Source organism: Cinclus cinclus, chromosome 1 (genome assembly GCF_963662255.1).
Source record: "Cinclus cinclus chromosome 1, bCinCin1.1, whole genome shotgun sequence".
NCBI lineage: Eukaryota > Metazoa > Chordata > Aves > Passeriformes > Cinclidae > Cinclus > Cinclus cinclus.
Window position 1 is genome coordinate 9,694,419 of NC_085046.1, and position 21,546 is coordinate 9,715,964.

Below are 21,546 nucleotides of genomic sequence, written 5' to 3' on the forward strand. Positions count from 1 at the left end.
AAAAGACTGCTCCCTGCAGTGCACTTTTGAGTGCTTTGCCTGCTTCTGTTAGAGTATTTCAAATGATGGGGCTTCTTCCACTTCCTTTCAGGACTTATTTCTCAGCTGAACTTATTTCAAATTCAGGAACCTTTTTCACTCTTGCAATGCTTGGCATGAACCAGTCTCAGCTTCTTCTTGTTATTTCTACCTCTCCATGTCCAACTCCAAGGAGCTTTTCCCCAGTGGCCCCATTCTCCTTCACCATAACTCAGCTGAAGTTGCCTTTTCCCCTACCACTTGGCCAAGCCCCACATCTTGAACTTCTGTCTTTTCTTTATAGCCATTCCCTCAAGCTGAGCCACGGTAATTGCCCTCTTCCTCCTTGCCTGTGTGCCAGCATCTTCTGTCAGTCAGGCTTGGGCACTGCACTTTCTCACACATATCACCTCCAGCTCTGATTTCCCTGTTCATCCCACCAACCCTTCCTCCTGTCTGGAGCAGCTCTCACACAATCTCACTTCACAGGCATGCCAGCTTGGAAGCCCAACTCTTTGGTTTCTTTAATACCAGTTATTTTGCACTCTGATGTCTTTCAGCATCTGTTCTTGGATGCTGCCACTCTTGAAAACCTTCAGCAACAAAGCCTAGAGGAAAGAAATAGGATGTGAAGAACATATAATCCAACGTATTTAAGGCCTTTCCTTGCCCACAGTCTTTCTGTGGCAGAAAGCAACAGCCAGTGGTCTCTGGTTTCATTCCAGCCCTATTTCTTAAGTTTACCTACTGACCATCATCCTAGATTAAAAGTTAAGCTTGTGGGGGAAACATGGATATTTTCTTATCCTGTAAGATACTGATGTATTGCAGATTTTTCTGTATTAAACTGGAGCAAAGAAGATAAAGATGTACACACGTTGTAAACAGAATCTAAAAAAACTCCATGTAGCAGGTCAGAAAAAGAGGTTATTTATGTTTAATACTTCAGGGCATTTTGTTGTGAAATTAAATTAACTCTCCAAACTGAAAATTTGGAAAAAACTAAAAACATTAACCCACCTCATGAGCAAAAATTAAAAACTTAATGTGTTTTGACCACTTTGAAGACTCTTTTTCCTTAAGCTGAAAAGAATCTGCCCAAATTGACCCTTCTTAATTCAAAACCATGGTCTTTTACAGTGAAAAATGGCCAACTACCTAATTCATTAGCAACAGTAACCAAAATCTAATGGCAAGGCATTTAGTGTCAGAGACCTTTTATGTGGCTACATTCAGAGCACAGAGACTTCCTGGTTCTGACTCAAATCAATAAGAACTACTGCCATCAACACCACCTTTCAGATATATATCAGTGTCCAGTCTGAGATGGTGCCTGGGTAAGACTTTTGGTAGGAAAGGGCTGATGCAAACTCTTCTCATTTTCTATAGTTAGAAGAAGGATAGGCACTGTAGGTAACAGCGGGGTGCTGGACTGGGTCAGGGCTCTTTGATACTCAAGACTATCAGTGCATTTTCTCCTTATTCAAATAATAAAATGTTTCTTCATAAACGATTCCAGAATTGACAAGGCAATGAGATCATTCTACCAAAAAAAAAAAAAGCAAATATGGATCAAAGAACATGAGCTCCGCCTTCCAAAATGTAGGGTTCAAATAGCTAAACAGAAAACTGCACAGCTGAGCACTTAGGTTGAAGGGAAAATGTAGATAATTAAGAAGTTTCCCTGCATTGTCCTAGTTCCCTCAGTGCAGATTTTCTCCTATCACATGATATGTTCAGGTAATGGATAAATACAACTGAGACTGAAAAAGAGACTTTGGGATTTAGGCAAATTTTAACCAACCAAATGAACAACCATTAAACTTTCTGTATGCCTAAGACATATTTCAATCCTGCTATTTTGATAATCAACAAGAATTAGCACTAAATAATTTCCTTTACTGTAAAGAAATCCTTCACTATAAACCTAAATTATGCTTCGTGTGCCAAATTCCCTGTGGTCAAAAGCTAAGAGCTTCCAATCCTTCAGATGGCTGGACAAAGAAGCAGAAAAAGTTATACAATAATTTAAAAGAGTTCAGAAAACTGCAAACAAATCAAAATAGGGCAAGAAGCCTGGTTCAGGAAGGGAACACTCAAAGCTACGCAGATTTAAAAAAAAAGCAATAGCAATTTTATCACAAAAGATTATGAGAATATGTTAAAAAGGTAAGTCATGTTTATGTTTGCTTTTAGCTTTGAATTACTTTAAAATGTTCAGCCGTTATCACACATTAAATTTGTTTAAATTAACTTTGCATATTCTTTAAAGCACATTATGCAACTACCTAAAGAGAATGTAGTGGACCAGGACTCTGGAGAATTTGGTATCCCACCTTGCACCTCGAGCATCATCAGCTACAGCATCACCCTTTTCTGTGCTTCAGGTTCAGCTTTGCAAAGCCAGGCATAAAGCTGCTCACAGCTGTTATATTTTTACTCAGATTACAAACCTCCCAGGACATGGTGCTTATCACTAATTGTTTTTACAGCACTTTTCATAATCACAGTTGAGATATGAAAATTCTTTTTAGTGCAATATGCTTTTTTTATTTTGTAACCCTTTGTCTTCCTAGTCCTAATCTCTAAAGAGACTTCACATACAGGGAAAAATTTAATTATAATGAACTTGGGATCTAAAAACATCCTCAGCTAATGGAATTAGCTTATTTGTTGTTAACAAATGATGGAAATTATTTTAGCATTGCTAATGAAATATTCACATTCTACATTCCCACAATGTAATCAAAGGTGGAATTTTTGAAATCAAGTAATTTTCTTTAATCTGTTCCCCTTCTCTTGCTATAACCTCCAAATTTCCCACCATTAGCTGACTAACCCTGCATTTTTGGGAAAGAATCTGCAGAAAGTTCTCCTTAACAGCAACCAGGGAGCATGGAACACCAGCACATGAAGCTATTTTCTCAGTTCAATGAAAACTGCAGATGAGCAGTCAGAAGGAAAGGTCAGCAGTGCCATGAGCAGCAGTGCCTTGTACACCTGCAGGCATTGAAAAGGGACTGTCCTGTCACAGGAAACTCACTGGGAACTGTGGCTGAGCTTCTTGAGACTCTTTGCTTACACAAGTTCATCTTCTGCTCACAGACACTTCCATTATATGCCATAATAAAAAGGACAAGTTAGGCTTGAAGCAACATATTACGATCCATTGAAAGGAGCCATTTAAGAGGATATTACACCTCTAACCAAATTAGAGATGTTGTACCCTTACATAAATAAAGGATGCTTTTACCAGTCAGAGCTCTCCTTCCAAGCTTAACCGTTCCTTCAGTTTTCTTTCAGCCAGAAATTTCACTGACCACGTGAGTGCCTGAGGCTGGCAAGCTGGAGTGGGTCCCAAAGGTGACAGAGCCCATTTCCCAGGGGTAATTGGCAGCACAGCACCCTGTGCTGAATTACACGTCACAAAAAGGTGACAAGTGTGTGGCATGGCAAAGGCCCTGTCCTCCTGCAAAGGTTGGCAAGAGAAAAGGGCAATGGAAAGAGGGATGGAGAGCACGTAGGAAGCTCCATCTCTTACAGCACAGCAGTCTGTGGCTAGGGCTGCAGAAGCAACAAAGCCTGGCTCCAAATCGTACATATATTCATTAAGTATTTCCCCTTCCAAAGCAGATGCCTTGTGAAATGCCCTCTAAGGCAGCAGTGCAGGAAAGCAGCACTTTTTCCTTCACTACTGAAACAGCAAACGTACCCTATGCTGATCACTTGGCAGTTTTAAGGAATCAGTGTTTAGCATTCCATTAAGAGTATTTACCAAAATGAAGGAAAGCAAATTGCTTCAGAAGACATTATCTGTAAAAATGAAATACATAATACACCTTATTTGCACAAAAAAATTTGAAGAATCAACATCCCATTTTATTAAGACATTGCTGGAACTATACAGCTAGACATGGCAAAGCTAGACTGTACAGCTAGACTCTCTGGGAGAGAGAAAGAAAGAAGTATGGCTTGTAGATAACAAAAAAAGGAAGAATTTTAAGTAAATCTTCCTCAGAAATCTGAGCAGCCAGATTGTTTTATCTATTCCCAGCTTCCATAGGAAGCATGATTGAAAGAGAAGGACCTGTAACACTCAAGAAACTCAGAATACCTGGAAATGGAAAATCCTTTTAAGTGTCAGACACTCTTCAGGAGTAACTATGTTGGTATATTTTAATAGGTTGGAATTCTAATAAGCAGCAAAAAAATCCCAATAATTTTACTAAAATTTTGTAATTTCATCAAAATTATTGTTACACTCAAAACTGGTTTGTAAAAACAAAAATGGAACCATTTTCCATCTAGTTATTTTACTCATATTGAAGAATGACATGCCAATGTTACTTGCAAACAATAACACAGTAACTGTACAACTGCAATACACCCACCTTCCTGGAAAGCTACAGCTTTTTATTTTCCTTTTGTCTTTCTCTTACTTTGTACACAGGACAGTATTCTCTTTCCCTTAAGCCCTCCAGGGAAATATAATTGGAATTTCTTGATTTGTAGTTAAACTATGCTAAACCACATCCTCTCTCAAAAACCATATTTGGAGCCAACTCTCATTGTCCTGTTCCACTAAAATCTTGATATGCTTTTCTCTTGAAGATAACTTCATCAAGGAAGAAATGGGCTTGTGTCAAGGGAGGAAATACTTCAGTGACAAGTAATCTTGCCTTAGATAGCACAAAGATCACTTTGTAGGGCTCCCTCTCCCCTAGTTCTTGGACATTTCTCCCTTTCTTCTGCCCTGCACAGAAGTTGAGCTATGCCTGGAAACACAAGGCATCTTTCAAAGCTCTTTAAAAGGTACATTTATAAATTTGGTTGCAACTCTGGATCCTCATGGGTAAATAGTACAATTTCTTCAACAATATTTGCTCCTCTTCAGTTTCCCAGGCCATCAGCTTTATTCCTAATCACTGACTATTCAGTGTACTGTGATTAAACAAGTTGGTCCCTTGATGCAGCCAGAACAGCAAGAGAGAACCTTTCCTCCTCTCTAGACAGACTGGGAGTTCTCTAAGCCAGAACTGAAAGTGTTTACATGATGCTTATCAGCCCAAATTAACTTTTCTTTCCGGGAGATTTGTTTCCCATAGATCAGAAACAACGCCAAGGGGATTTTTGAGACAGCAGTGCTTGCATGACAGAAAGAAAGCACAATACTGCTAAAAGGCCAAGGCTATATCTTCTCCTGAGGAAAAACATGAAGAAGAAGGCAGGTTTTGCCAGTACCATGACAAACAGCTTATATTCACAAATAAGCTTTTGAAAGCTAATAGGCAAAATCCCTAAAAGCCAGGCAGTTCTACAAAGACTCCTCAAAACCAAACTGCATCATTTCTTTTTGTACTTAAATCTTTGAGGGACTCAGGTTTTATTTTTAAGACCTCAGGCCCTTCTTTCAGCCGAGTTACTTCTACCAACTCCATAGGGGTGCAAATGTTTTCACTTTCATGAAAAAACTTTCTGTGGTAACAGAAGAAAAAAAAAAAACAACAAACAGCTAAAGGAAGAGACAATTACAAAAAAAGTATGGGTGTTGTGTGGAACTTGGAATTGGAGCCACTCATATGAGAATATCCCTGAAGCTCAGGGTGACAGGAATGGCACTGCTGGAGATGGCGCTTGACAAATCCATTTGCAAAATAATCTCATTGTGTCTAAAGGACTCTGAGGACAATGACATGGGAGGTCTATGTTTTGAACAGTTCATCAGGTACATGGAACTTTACACCTCAAAACAACCCTTACCCTCTGCTTACAGCATCTCACTGCAAGGGAAATGCTGGCTGGGTGTCACAGAGGGTAGTGATGGGTTTTAACCACCCCTTTGGACCCCACACACTGAACAACTGAGGACTGTGATTTTCTCTTACCTGTGACTGGGCTCTGTACACTGTAACTGATGGCAGGAGCTGGAAAAGTCCTGCTCCCCCCAGCATCAAGAGAGCACTCCTCAAAGTTTCTCTTTTGCTACCATTGGCACATGGCTTTCAAATAGGATTAGTCAATTAAATTTTCACAAAAGCTAACTGTTTCACTGTCACTTATTATTAGCAAGTCTCCTTCTGACAGACCTCCCTCTGTCTCTTCTACCTTCTGTGTGAATATGAAATGGCTCCCCTCCACACCATGACTGTGCTACAGAGCTGTGGCTACAGCTCAGCTAAAAACTCAGCTAAGGAGTTCTTTTCTATGGTAACCCTTTAATAAAAATATTGCTCAAGGTAGAGGGAGGAGAACAGTTTGAGAACAACAGAAGAAAGCTCCTGTGGCTTTGCTGTTTGGTATTACCTCATATGTATACATAACATGAAAGTTTCAGTAAAATGCAGAGGAGAAGGATAAACAATTGACAGCCATGATAAAAGGCTATTTTTCTGCTCCTGCATGAAGTCTGAAATGCTGGAATATATTAAAATTAAGCCAAAGCCTTTACTGATTCCTTTTGACAGAGCCTGGATTTGAGACTGGGCTCATTGTACAAGCAATCTATAAAAATAAATCCTAAGTAACTGTTTTCTCATTTCTTTGAAACTCTACAAGTGTTCCCTTCTTTTCCTGAGGAATGAGATTCAGCATTTCCACCCTCTGAAAACACCTTTGTCAGGGAGACAATATCTGAGCAAGTCTGAAGAGATCTCTGAATACTCTTGGAATCCAAAACAAAAAGTTAGACCTGCTTATTATTATTACTACATCACACAAATGACCTCCCCTAAGAAGTCGAGTCCGCTAATGACAGACTAAGTATATACAAGGTAATTTTGTTTTAAGAGCTACATTAATTTGCACCACTCCAAGAAGATGTCAGTGGCCACATGGGAAAAGACACCTATTTTGTACAGCTCCACAGACAGCTTGTTTAATAAAGAGGGTAATCAGAGTAAAATAATTGTCCTAATGATGGAGTGGGTGCATTTCAATGAAAGACTGTGGATATTACAAGCCACAAATTGAATAATACCCAGACTAAAAAAATTAGTAACTTGAACCCAAATACATCTTTGTGCTTCTGGTCTGTTTGGCAATATCCAACACCTGGATTTGAGTCTCTCTTTGGTGCCAGCTGCCTCACCATGTCTGTCTATCCCAGCAGCTCACCATTACATGTAGCTCAAAAGAACTCTAGTAAATCACAAAAGTGTTTAATAAATTAATTTTTCCATCTTTATTACCCTAAAGACTTAATTAGATTAAACAGAATAATTTAAAAGATTGTTTAATGCACCTATTATTTCACCAAGGGGTATACTGAAGTTTGAGGACAGGATAAGAATGACATGATGGGAAAAGATGTCTGCATGTGTGAAAATAGATATGCCATCAATAAAATAGAAAACACTGGTTACCAGAGCTGGCTGAAAGTCTTCATTCTTGCCCAGTTTGATACAAAATGCCAATGCAGTTCAATAAAAAGTTTAAATGCAATTTGTAGTCAAAATACGGGGGAACTGTCTGTGACAGATGCGTGCAAAATGGTATCTAAATCTTCATCAAGACATTTGTTACTAGGTTAGTGGCTCTCTCCCTCTGGGAGTCTAAGCCTCCACTACATCAAAACTCGTAAGCTGTCACTAGCTGCTACTAAACAAGAAGACTGATGACATTTGTATCTGCTTTTGGGGGCAGACAAATTGCAATTAATAAAAAATAAAAAATAAACTTTAATATCAAAATAGATCTTTCCTTGCTCCACTTAGGGAAGAACAGTGGTCTCCATATTTTTTTAATGGATAAGGTTTTGATATAGAAAAGAACATTAGGATGCAAGGGGATGTTTATCTTTACAGGAATTGCATGAACTTTCAACTTTAGGAGAAGATCAGTGATCTCCCTCGGCCATCACCAGATGGATTCTTTAGCTCACTATTTAAAATTTCTGAGGAAATTCTCTATAAAACATTTAGAATATGAAAGGTACAGATACCCAGATGTCTTGTGTTAAAAATACAGGAAACAATTCAAAGCAGTCAAAATATTTCAATATTTTTAATGTAATTTTATTTCTAATTCATACCTGTTAGTTTCAAATTCAAGGTCATTTCAAAGTATGTATTATCAGATTAAAAGAATAAGATTTTTGAAACAATTTTGAATGAGTAAAAAAAAATATGGTTCAGGATGTTTACAAATATACTGAAACATTTGAGAATCTGCAGCCTGACCTGCAGCAGAATACTTGAAAATATTTTGCCCTGTTGATGGGAAAGAAAGATTTATTTTGGTTTATTCTCAATTTGATGCATTGGTCTGTTTTGCCCGTGCATAGTTTTTCTACCAGAAACTAAGCTGCTCCTAAGGACGAAGAAGCTGTGAAATTTTTATTTTAATATATGAAACATGTTTTTTGCTGGACATTTTATAAACACATGTAAATATTGTTTTAGAACAATCCAGATGCTTGGGCTTCAAATTTACATCTTTACTGGTACAAAAGGCTGCAAATGTTGTAAAAGCCGCCATCTTTCAAGTATATTGTGTTTTGGCATGATGAGAAAAGGCTCTCTCTGTCACTCGCTCCCTTTTTTACCTTCTAAACACTTCTCAGCTTTTAGCATATTTAGGCATCTTGTGCTTAACCACCCAAAAAGCCTTCTGAGGAGAGCATGACTGGTCAAAAATACCATGGAACAATCTAACAACCAGACCTTCAGAAGCAGGACAAGAGTACGTATATATTTCTTCAATTTACTTTCTTCTTTTGCAGCAGAAGGGGAATAAAATTGCTTTCCCAGAGGCAGAGAAATGCAGCAATGACCTGACTAGGTGCTCCTGCCCAGGGCTCTGCTGCCCATTCCCCCCTGAGGATGCCTGTGGGCACATGGCCATGGCCTGAGCTGCACAAGGAGGCAGCAGCCAGGAGCCTCTGTGCTATGCTGGGAAACATTAATCCACCTACTCTGTCCTTTGGACCTGAGTTAACCTCTGTAATCTCTGTAAACTGCATTGCTCTGCACTGCAGGGGCACATCATCCACCTGGTAGACAGCTCAGGAGTCTTCTGTTTTTTATTAAAAGCCTGTGTGGCACTTGCTTGTCTTTGCTCACTCTTTCCTCAGGCCATCCTGAGGACCCTGATCTCTAGAAAATCAGTAAAATGCCCAGTAAAATGATACTGATATCCTGTCACCAACAGCAAGCCAGAGCTGTATATTCTTACTTTTTGTGCTACTCAGATTCCAAAAACAGGTGTCGAATGCCATTGGAGACAGCTCGGGGTGCCTGGGACACTCCTCAGGGCTAACAAGTACAACGTGACTCCATGTGAGGTGCTGCTTGAGAAGCTGGAGCACCTAGAACTACACTAGATGCTCACAACCAGGCAGTCAAACCTTTTTCCAGTCTCAGAACTGACCCCAGTCACTGACCAAGTGGCTGCACCCCTTGGTACAAGTTTCCTGAACCTCCAGATGAGAAGGTTCTATGTACTATGGCCAGAGTCCCAGCAGCTAAACCAATGGGCTGTTAGCTCAAAACCACACAGGGACACACACAAAAATGTGTTTGAAAACCTCCACCCTGACCTAAAAAGCAAACTATCCAAATCCAGGGAGAGCTGGGAGGAAAGAAACATCAAGTTTGGTCGAACAGCCACCCCTAGATCTCCACACAGATAGTACCCAGCACAGGTATTTTGACCTAAGTGCCTACAAGAAAATGACAATTTCATAAACTGTAAAGTGTGCATGCACATAATTACTGGATAAGCTTGAAATAGTTGTACTGAAACTGATTATTAATTTTTATGGATGTGAGCAGGATTTGAATAATCTCAGAGATGAACTACAGCTGTTTTTTGAAGCAACTAGAGAGTGTTGTCATGCCATTTTTTTATCACTGGGAAAAAAAAAAAAAGTTCAGTCTGTTTCAGACCCTGAAAAATATCTTCTAAAATACAAATTATGAAAAACATTTTCTCACATTAAGTGGACAGTGTAAAATGTTTGTATTGTTAGGGGACTGGCTGGCCTGCAAAGACTGTAGGTTGCTACTCTAGGGTCTCACAGATATTTACAGGGATCTTTCAGATACTGCTAAGTGATAGGGACATTCAGTTCCACTAAAATTGTTAGAAACAGCAAGTGTGAAGAGAATATGTCAATAGAGTTGTTTTCTCCCTTAATTTATGACCCACTAATGTAATTCTAAATTCTGCAAGATTGGGTAAATGAAGCACAGCTTTAAACCATCAAATTAAAATCTACATTACCACAATATAAGAACCAGCTTTAAAGATCATATTTCATGTTCTAGAGAACTAGTCACTAAATATAAATTTATTTGCAGTGTGATCACTGCAAAGCCTGATCTGGATAATGATGCTTACTTCTCAATGACATGCTATGGCAGGGAAATAGTATACCCATTGTTTATGCAACTTTTATGAACAGTAAATCTTAATTCCTCTCCCTAAACAGATTTTTTTTTTTTTTTTACTGTCTGTGAATGTTACATTCTCTTTCTATAGAAAAGGCTTTTTTCTTTTCTGGGTTGAGTATGACTGTGGACTCTATCTCCATACTACTGCTGTTGCTGGGCCAGGAACACCAAATTTCTGTGGTTGGGTTATGCAGACCCAGTAGTGTCCCAAAGCACAGATCAAACATAAGTGTTATTACTGGAATAATTGTGTGCAAAAGGAATAAAGAGAAATCATGAGTCAAACATCTTGCAGCTTCTTTCTTCTACCTGCCAAACTCCATGTGTGACAAGAAAATACCTACATTTCTATCTGACCCAACTACTGAGTGGGTAATTTGGGACTGCAGTGCCCTGAGGTTTGCACTCTGGCAAGCCGAACTGGTCACTTTGATAGAGCCAAAGCTGGGGGACAAATTCTCTGTTAAGCTTTTAAGAAGGATGAAAGAAAAAGAACAAAGAAACTCCTTCTTTGGGTAATGATTTTTTAAGGGAACCAGGACTGGTAATTAAATGTTCATTTTTTCCAGAGTTCGTAAAAAATTTCTTGGTTTGTTACAGTTCTGTAAAGAGACTCATGACCAGAGTATTGGAAAACTGAAATATATGTGCATGGGTATTTTTTAAAATCCCACCTGAGATCTCAAGACTGCCTCCAATGACCAAGTGATAAATTTTCTTTCTCACTCCTTGTATACATATCTAACACTCAAGATGGAACTGAAAAATACCCACAATTACAGAGTGTGGTTGCTCACAGCTGTTGAAGCAAATAATCCATCCCCTCATAGTCCTGCAGCATTAAGAACTGCAGCAAATCCCACCAGATCTCCTGACAGGCAAACAGCTGCCAAGCCAGGAGAAACACCTCTGTGAAGCCAAAAGGCCCAACAGGACTCCAGTCCTTGGGGACTGGCTAGGCTGCACCACCTGAATACAAAGTCATGAAATCCTGATGGCAATAAAGGCAAGGAATCTTGTTAGTCATTGCAGTAGTGATGTCATATGCCTCAGTTTTATCAGTGGTAAAATGAATTAACCAATATAAATGTCTGTGTCTGCTCGCCGGTAGGAGTCAATACAAATTATTTATGAGGTTTCCAGGGTCCGTGAGGTGTGCTGTAAGCAGCTTTCTTGCTACAAACTCTGTTAATTGTGCGTATTAGAGAAAAAGAAAAAGGTGGTTCCGACCTGTCATGCCTCAGTGCCCTCATATCAACATACACTGTGGTGGGATCTGGTCCAGATGTTCCCTGTAAACAACAACATCAGCTAATCAGAACCTGAGGGCTGAGAGACAAAAAAGAGTTTTACCCCCCAAATAACCAAACATTCATTTCAGTGCTAATTATGCTAATCAAATGACAAGTTATATTTAAGGTATTCATCAATCAAAGCTCAGCTTTACAGAATCAGAACAAGCACTGGAAACATACCTACCATCAGGCACTTGTTGCCTTGGAGTTCAGAAAAACATCAAGCAGTCAGACTACTTAACCCACACATGTCAACAGAGGCTTTATTTGCTACAAAAGGCCAAGTAATCAGCACATGGATACATACAAAAAATGTTAAACACATTTTGCCATATAAAGGAAGGCTGAAATTGCTGAGGAGACACAGTTTAATGGCAGAAGCACATGGTCAGGAATGTGAAGCATGGTTTACTGAGAGTCTTCCATACATGCAACAGAGAATATACTTGAAGCTAAAGATAGTAAAGGTAGCACGCATGACATGAACCAATCTGGACTGAAGGTCTGTTAAGCAATTATTCTGATCCTTTTCAGTCTTCCACTGCATAATTTAAACCCTTGCTTTATGTCACAATATTTAGTTACTCGAAAAGAGGCAGACTAATTTTAGTTTCCTTTCATGCAGAGATGATGCAGTCTTTGGGCCTTTCCACCCACGGTTTTTCTGCAATTTTGCAGCCTGCTATGATCTGCCCTTATCCAAAACTTCAAACTCATCACCACTGAACATCATGTGAATTCTCAATGCTCCAGGCTAGGGTTCTCTTCTCTGCTGCAGACCTCATGCTACAGCTAAGCACAAAGCTAGAAGAAAAGCAAAACTTCGTTCTGGAACACTGGCATTTTGGGAATTTTCTTTTCAGCAGAGAAATTCTCCTAAACCTGGTAAACTCCAGATGCACAAACTCCTTTACCAGTTATTAGACACCTACTACTTAAACCAGCAGGCAACACAAGCTCCTAGTGATTTCTGTCCCATTTGGGACACACTGTAGAGCATAATTCTTCACATTAGGAATGTCTAGAGCTAATTTTTACATTTCTCCAATGCTGGCTGATTCTTCCACAATTTTTTGAGCACTAGAAGTTGCTACCCAGACCCACAAATAGCTAACTTTTGTACCTACGGGGCAATAGTGTTACCACTACCAATTGATTCTTACTGAACAGGTACCGATTATCACCCACCAGCAGAGGAGAACAGGAGTAATAGAGCTGCACATGCATGTTAGCCTCTTTAGCTTGTTATGCACAATACAAGATACAATATCCTCTCTAGCTATTAACAACACGATTTTCAGTCTACTGGTAAACTCAGCAGTGTAACAGACTAGTGCTGAGTGGAGAACTTACTTGAAATATATGCAGTGTTGAAAAGAAAAAAACAAAACCAAGGAAAAATTGGTTGTCTTAAAAATAAAACTAAAGCTGATTTGATTTGTAAAATAATGGAAACAGTCAAGTTTGAAAATCAAAGACAATCACTATGGTATTTATTATTTTCAGCATGAATGAAATAGTTACCATGAACATCTAATATTTGATGAAACCTGCATCCAGATAAAGCTATACTGGACTTATTTATAATTTTATAGAAGGATCTGAAAATCCCCAAATCTCCAGACTCAATTTCTAGTCTGTCCCACTGTTGGAAGCTGATAGGTGGGTATTGAGGGAACATGAAAATCCCCTACCTGCTCGGCCAGCTTCCCCAGCCTGTGAGGCTATAGCAGCAGGAATAGCAGGGATAAGGGAGAGAAGGAAAGAAGGTAACACAAGACAAAAATAATAACAAAAAAATGGGAATGAAGGGTGGGAGAAAAAAAAGAGGAGAATGCAAAAAGCAGGGAGTAAAATAAAAAGAAAAACAATGTCAAATACAGGAATTTTACAAATTAACCATTATACCATTAAAGGTTAAAAAAGTAAAAAATGAGGTGTCAACATTTTAGTAGAGCAACAGAAGAGACAGCTGTAGACTGCTAACCTTGGACAAACAGACTTAAATGGTTTTAGGACACTACAGACAATGTTGTTAGTGGAAAACACGTGTCTAGCATACTGATTTTTTTGTTGTTGTTGTTTTTAGTTTTGAAGTCATTAAACATTATGGCCCTTCTATTTTAATACACTTTATTCCCTTGAGAATTCCAGGTTTGCCATTTTACTAGTAACAGAATTTTCTAAGTGATGTCCTCTGGAAATCAAAAGTAAGCTCTCTTTTTGGAAAAAAAAAATAAAATTAGCATACAACAGAGAAAGATACTTACACCTTCTTGCATACAGATTAACCTGATCCTAAAGTGAAATAAAATCAAGGCTTGGTGCATAGTCTAACTACTGGAAGATGGTAAATAAATGGAGCAACTTCAGAGCCCAATAAGTCTTCATTCCTATTTGTTATGGTAAACAGTGTAATACATATAAAGAACAGTAAAATTAAAAGCTGATAAAAACCCATCAGCTCTCCACCATGACTGATAACTCAAACAACAAAACATCCTCAGTGGTGACTAGTCCTAAGGCGCTACTATCACGTGGAGTACCTAACACCAGATGGCTGCTGTGGGAGTTGCCCTACAACTTGTGAAAATAAACAGCTCTGAAAGCCCTGGCATCCCACATTCCTCTCACCAGACTTCTGAATGCCAACAGAGTTAAAGACTGCAGGAAGCTGTCACAGCAGCACTTTAAGACATGTTTATTTTGGATGCAAGGAAGATGAAATCTGCTTATTGCACTGATGCCCCAAAATGGTACTACTAATAATCCAGGCTGAACACTGCAGTGTAACTGCAAGAAAGCAGAAGAATTACTGAAATCCAGCAGTTATATAAAGTTATATAATTCATTGCCTGTGACTATACTGCAGGTGCAGAAAGGACTTTGAGAGTACCAGAGCCTCATATGGCTTTTAACTACAAAATAGCTTGAGAAACAACAGCTGGATTATCAGGAATGTCCCTGTAGCCAGTTGCAGCTGGAATACTCTGAAAAGTATTTCAAAGGAAGCAGAGCCTAAGCCAAGACCAGAACGACTGACTCAATTTATGTGTGCACATCTATTTTGAGAGACAGAGAGCATCTGTCATGCTGGTAACAGGGAAAAAACAATGTAACTTCTGGAGTATCTGATACTTACTTAGGACATGGCTGTTAATGTTCAAGGAAACAAATTGGGACATACAGAATTTTCTGTCTGAAAATGGGTATATCATAAGTCACATCTCTTGGACTAAAATAAATCTCTGCCCATTCACAGGCTGCCACTGGTGAACCATCCCTATCCGAGCAAATCTCAGCAATATGCCAGGCTTTTATTCTTTGGAAAAACACTGCAGGTCAAAACTGCTTGAAGGACCACCCCATCAAGTCAGCTATAGGGCTGACCACATGCCAGGACTCAGTGCATACTGAATTTCCAATCAAGTCAAAGGCCAAGCTGCATGCTCTCCCCTACTTCCCACTCCAGAGTTAAAAGCCAGGAACCAGGCTACCAGAAATACTAAGAATTTAGAAATAACTGGCGTTCTGGTGTTTTATTTAACCTAAGGATTTACTCCAAGTCTGCTTCTGTTCCAGCGATGCTCAGAAAAGGAATTTTTGGTGTGCACTTGGTAATGTCACCTATGCTAGCACAGCAGCTGGAGCTGTGAAAATAATTTCATGGCATGACTCATGGAAAAGGTGTGAAAACACAATCTGAGGGAGCTCACCCAGGGCTGTAGTGCATTGGTAAGTGTGAATCATACCTCTGACAGTGCATGGTCTCCTGTGGCACTCTTTGCACACCTACCCTTTATTACTTTTAATATGGAAGATCCTCAGAGAGTGTGATCTATCACTAAGTAAAAAGAAATATTAACTTTATGCTCTAAACTGAGTAACAAAGATGCCTTTGCTAGACAGTGAGGAAAGGGTACATTTCATGTAATTTCAGCCATTAAAGAAGAAAGTGTGCAGTATAAGGTAGGAAGGATCTCCTGATGATGACGGATGCCATCCCCAAATGGGTGCCTGAGATGTCTCTTGAAGTATTTCTGCATTTCCACTGACTATTGATGGGTATGGGATAACTCACTTAACCTTAAAGTCTCAGTTAGAGGAGATAGAAAAGAAGCAAGATGAATCCTGCTCTCCTTAGATTGGACAGATTTGTTAGTACATTTTCAGGGTTAAATAAGGAAAATTAACAACTTCTAGAAATTTTCCCTCAACTGAAATCGTTAGCAGGTTGAATAAAATGAAAATATTTATTCCAAGTGTTTAAATGGAAATCAACTAAAATCCTAGAGAACCATCTGTGCTGTTGTAAGAAAACAGCTACTTTTCATATCTGTTTTTCTCTCTTGAATGCTAAGATGCTAGTTAATGAGAATTAAACTATGCTAGATGCAATCTTTTAATCTCACTAATCCCTGGACCATTGTCTGTGACTATACAGCTATAAAAGGTCAAATATGAATAGTATTTAAGTGCCTAAAGATGGAGGGAATTATTTATTTTCAAAAGTACATCTCTAGAAACCTAATCCAAAATGACTACATCAAAGGAAACATACTAAATTTGCTCTCAGTTTGAAAGGAAATGAATACAAATGACAATGCATTAGTCTGTCAATGATCACAACCCAGAAATTAAGATAATTTGGTAGACTAAGACTCTTTTGTACCAGAGAGATTATCACAATGATTTCCTTTTCAAGGTAATCTTTAATAAAAAGTTAAACTTTGCTGTATGCACACACACACAGACACACACATATATGTACATATACACCTTCCTCTGCTTCTCTTTGGAGAGGTGAACTGTAAAAGCTTTCTGGAAAAATCAGGATGCCTTTCCCTTTAAACATTTGAGTCTTGGATTTGTCCACAAAATTGCAAATCAAGAAGGTGTCAAATATAATATCCAAGTTGTATTAGAGGCAGCACACAGAGAAGAAACCTGGATAGGTTTTATTGCTGGTAAGGGTCAGTAGCTGAATACTGAGATATGTTTACTAAGGTGATAAGTAGATACATATTTTAGAAACACTGCAGAACAGGCTGGATCACCATTATCCCTGTGGAAGATGGGGTTCCAGGAACCACGTGCTGATCTCATAGATGACATAACTTGGAAGAAAAAATGCAAAGGCAGATGCTATTGACTCAGATATCCTGAGAAGTAGTTTTATGCAGTGTGAAGAATCCAGAAATCATAACCCATTTCTGGAATATACTGGAGACAATACTAATTGCAGGAATATTGTAGATAAGGGATTAAAATTTAATTTGTTCCTCAGATGAGAAAACAGAATACCCTACAAGGTATTCTGGCATACCACTAGCTATAAACTTCGGAAAGAGCATTGAATCTATTTTAGTATCCAATCCCTGGCAATGTCTACTGCCAGATGCTTCAAAACACAGAAGTCTCTGTCTTTATATTCTCCACAAAATGACATGTTTTGTGGTGATGCTTGCAAGTAAAACCTTCAGTAATTTTTCAAACACCTTTAAAACTTGCCAAACAAGCCTCAGCTCAAATACTTCAAAAACAATTCCGCTTGGAAGGATAATGATGCATGTCCTGAAGTGGCTTTCCTCCATTCCAGCCACACCACTCTTTAGACAGTGTTTGGCTTTTAGTTTGTCCTATGGACTGAGATGCCACATCTCAGTAGAGCTCAATGAAGCCTGACATTAAGCTATACAATCAGCCAGGCTGTTTAACAATCTCACTCAAGGCTCTCATTCTGTGCTGTTCCTATATCCAGAGGCACTATCATTAACAATATTCCTTCAGAGATTTAGCCACTTTTATAGTTTGCTTCTTAGATGGTTCTTTATAGAAATTCTAGAAAGAGTTGTTGAATCATTCTTCAGTTAAGGAGGTAACACAATCAAAAGGCAGATATACATAATCAAGCCATAATCCAGCCTAACTCCATGCTGACTAGGACTTCCAGTTTCTCTGAGTGTAGTCAGCTTTCTTGCATGTTTGCAGTGGGTTGACCCAGTCAGCAGCTCAGGACCCACCCAGCTCCCTGTGGGACAGGGAAAACATAGGAAGAGCAAAAGTGAGAAAATCCACAGGCCAGGATGAAGACAGTTTAATGAGTGAAGGAAAGAGAAAAACCCAAGTTACATAAAAGCAATCACTTGAGCAGAACAACACCCAGACAGTCTAAGCAATGGCTACTTTGGAAAACCAATCACCCTTTTGCTTAAATGCTGAGCATGACATGATCTAGTATGGGATATCCCAGGTCAGCTGGGGACAGATTTCCTGGCTGTGTCCCTTCCCAGCTTCTTTCTCCTCCAGGCTGCTTGCTAGAGGGCAGTGGGATAATGGTGCAGGGGGCAAAAAGAGAAGTGGGGACAGCCCTGATGCTGTGCAGGACTGGTCAGCAAGAGCCCAGCCACTGGTGTGCTCCCAACACTGTTCAGTCACAAATCAAAAACTCACCTCCACACAGGCTGCTATGAAAAACATTAAATCCCAGGCAGAACAAGCACAACGTTACTTCCAACAGGCCACACTTTGGTGCTGCAACTGCATTACTGCTGCTTAGTGTTATCTCCTGATTTTATTATTTGTCCTGAATTAAGGACTTAAAAGTGAAGCAACCGTCCAGAGATCAATGCATGTCTAAAATAAAGATTTTCATTAGTGGCAAGCAAACTTCTGCAGCTAAAATTTTGCCCTTGTAATTTAAAGCATCCTTCATGTCTGGTCCCTCCAAGGGCCAGAAGCCAGAGAAGTTGAGTTGTCTTTCAGAAGCAGCTCCACCATAGCTGCAGGGGAAAGCTGACAGGCCCCATCCTGATCTGTTTCCAATGAAGGTATGTCTTCACTTCCCTGCTTCCCCTCCTTTCTAAAACATTTTTATTCCTGGAGAATATTTGTGGCAGCAATTACAGAATGGCAAACCAAACAATTCTACCTCTGGGCAACAGAATGACTTTTTAACCCTGCTCAGCTGTGCCTTGTCATATGCTTGACAGTAAGAATTAAAGACACCCTGGGCTGTAGGGATACTCTGCTGCAGTCAGAGAAAAAGCAAGCAGTACTGGAGGTGTGGCACACCTCCTTGTACTCATATCCTGGTAACACTGAAAAGGGCAAGAGGCTAAAACAGGCACAGAAATACTGTTCTGTGCTGAACCCATAACCTCAATTTGTCAGTTGTTTTGATTAAAAATATTTATATTTACAATCAGAAAAGGAATAGCAGATTCTTATTTGTAGTGTCACTGAGAACAGTTGTTCTGACTTCCACACTGTAGCAGGGACCCATGTGACCTTCATGAGAAATCCTTCACATAAACCAGGGGTATCTGGTAGATTTGAAATGCAGGATGGACCACACAGAGTACAGGCAAGTCCTATCAAGGACACAGTGACTTTGAAGAGGTTAGAGACATGGCACATGATCAAATGAATATGGAACTTCCCAGCCAGAGCAGCTGCAAATGCAGAAGACGATTCTTTTAGTATTTAAAAGGTTATTAAATTAGAAAACATATTACACCTGAGTAGGACACCCTTGGTATTATTACAGGAATAGTATGTGCAACTGTGAAACCAGATTTGGAAGGACAGAAAGATATCAAGAGTCACAAAAATGAGACAGAGATTAGGAAACTATGTATTAAGAGTCTTTATCTATTTATCAAAATTAAGATGTGTATTACATTCATGACAGAAATGAGATTCTTATTCTAGAATAAAAAAAGTCTGGATCTAATGCCAGATGAATTTAAACTGGAAATAAGTAGAAATTAACTCAAAATGGAACATCCTAAAAAAGGCAAGTTAACTTTCATCACATGAGGTCCTCAAAGATAAAATACTCTAGATCAACCTAAAACTATTTGCTTGTTGTAGTTATCACTCGTTGAAAAACTAGATGCTACTCAGAAATTCAGACCAGATAGTTAAAGTGCTCCATCAGTCACTAAAAAAAACAACTCAGTAAAGGTTCCTGGAGAATTCACATTACATCCTATATTATCCTTGGGACTTTTCTTCTGATTAGAGGATCAAAACAGAAGAGATATAACAAAATAATTTTCCAAGTAATGGTTGGAAGTATTTTACAAAGAGAAGGAATCCATTTTGTAACATACTGAAATAAACATTTGGAAACTGTCATTTACATGACATGATTACATACTAACTATGGAGTACAAAATACACACTCTGTCACTGTCAGGTGCTTTTCTGAATTACTGTATTAATGGGCAGAGTAAATGCTATGATTGCAACATGAGAGGGATGAGTTGTTGACAAAGTAACAGAAATTTACTACCTGTGTATGCAAGAACATTAAGTACCACATGCATTTTCTTAGTATGTCTATGAGCAACCAGCCAAAGGAAATACAATGAACGCTTCTTACTGAAAACCATTTCCTTAAACAACGTTGAGCTTAAGGAGTGAAAAATCTTACCTGCAAACATATTGCCAGGTTAACTCTACAGCCAAGTGATGTGCTGACAGCCCGTGGATGGAGACCCAGGTCTTTAAATAACTTTGAAAATGACTGAGTAAGAGCTATCCGAGGTCGTTCTTCAGCCACTACTACACATGTCCGTACACGTGAAAGGTCCAGTCCCCTTGCCTAGAAAGAAGTCAGAATGTAACAAAGGCCACAAATGGACAGATTTAATGCAAAACAGAAGTTCTTAAGTGTATTATTCAGGTAATATGATTCAAGAGGAACAGCAGAACAGAGGCCAAGGTATCAGCACAGTTTCCATTTATCCTGGAGGCCGGATGGCCAGATGACACTCTAATAACTGAAGAAGCACATACTTGCTTGTCATCTCAACATTAGCACATAGGAAATGATGGGCATGCTAATTCTGAAGGGAGGGAATGCTATTTCCCCAAATTAATTCAGACGACAGTGAATAACAGCAAACAGGAAGCAACGTCTAGACTTGGAAAAACTGATTAGGAAATCATTAAGTGAGGATGGTAAAGGCTGGAGACATCATAAATATCAGTATTTCAAGTTTCAATTTATTTCAGTAGCACGTGGGAAATTCCAGATGATTTCAGATATTTAACTGGCTACCTGGCCTTTAATTCTGAGGGGGAAAAGGGAGATACATCCTCCTCTCCATACAACGAGGACCATCTAGTTAAAACAACACTACTTTTAAACATGTGATTATTTAACTATAGGGGTCAAACCAAGCTAGTACTTCATATAGCCAGCGTACTCATAAAACACTGTATACAATGTAATATCCTTGAACCCCTTGGACATTTACACCTCTGTTTTCCAACACGTGCCTATCAACACAGGCTGCAACACACATCAGAAAGCTTCGGTAAATAAAAGCCTTTTCTTGATGTTTAATAGCCTTGTGATCTGAAGAATGACTGGTGTTGATACACGGCCTTTGGCAAGGAGTAACACTGGTTCTGTGGAAGTTGCCTGTGCCCTCTGATGATTTTTTTGTTCCCAGCAGACATTCAGCAGAGTGCTCAAGGCTCCCAAACCCCACCGTGCAGGCGGCAGGGCGTGCAGGACAGCAGAACCACTCACCTTCAGCGACTCTGTTTGCGAACCGAGTCCCTTAGTACAGAGCTCCATGACTGAATAGGAACAAAAAGTGTCTCTCACTTTGTACTGACTCACGGCAAGAAGCCAAAGGGCAGGATTGGTCTCCAGTTCTGAGGGAGGAATCAGAATAGACTGGTGTCCTGAATAAACGCTGCAAGACACAAGATTCATTAACACACACTAAACACCAGTGTCCACAGACAAGCTATGGGGTACTTGAACATACAGTTTATCACAGCACAGGTTGAATCATGTAAAGCCTTACAAGTGTTCCACA

General features: G+C 39.3%; 1 protein-coding gene across 1 annotated transcript in view; it reads right to left on the reverse strand.

The window, feature by feature from the left end:
- Window positions 1–21,546, reverse strand: part of DIP2C (disco interacting protein 2 homolog C) — a 304,980-nt gene that overhangs the window by 14,643 nt on the left and 268,791 nt on the right. The window contains exons 31-34 of the mRNA XM_062493877.1: window positions 21,252–21,420; window positions 20,145–20,315; window positions 13,399–13,428; window positions 11,640–11,701 (exon numbers count right to left, since the gene is read on the reverse strand). Coding sequence (XP_062349861.1) covers window positions 11,640–11,701; window positions 13,399–13,428; window positions 20,145–20,315; window positions 21,252–21,420 — 432 coding nt within the window. The remainder of the gene's footprint in view (window positions 1–11,639; window positions 11,702–13,398; window positions 13,429–20,144; window positions 20,316–21,251; window positions 21,421–21,546) is intronic.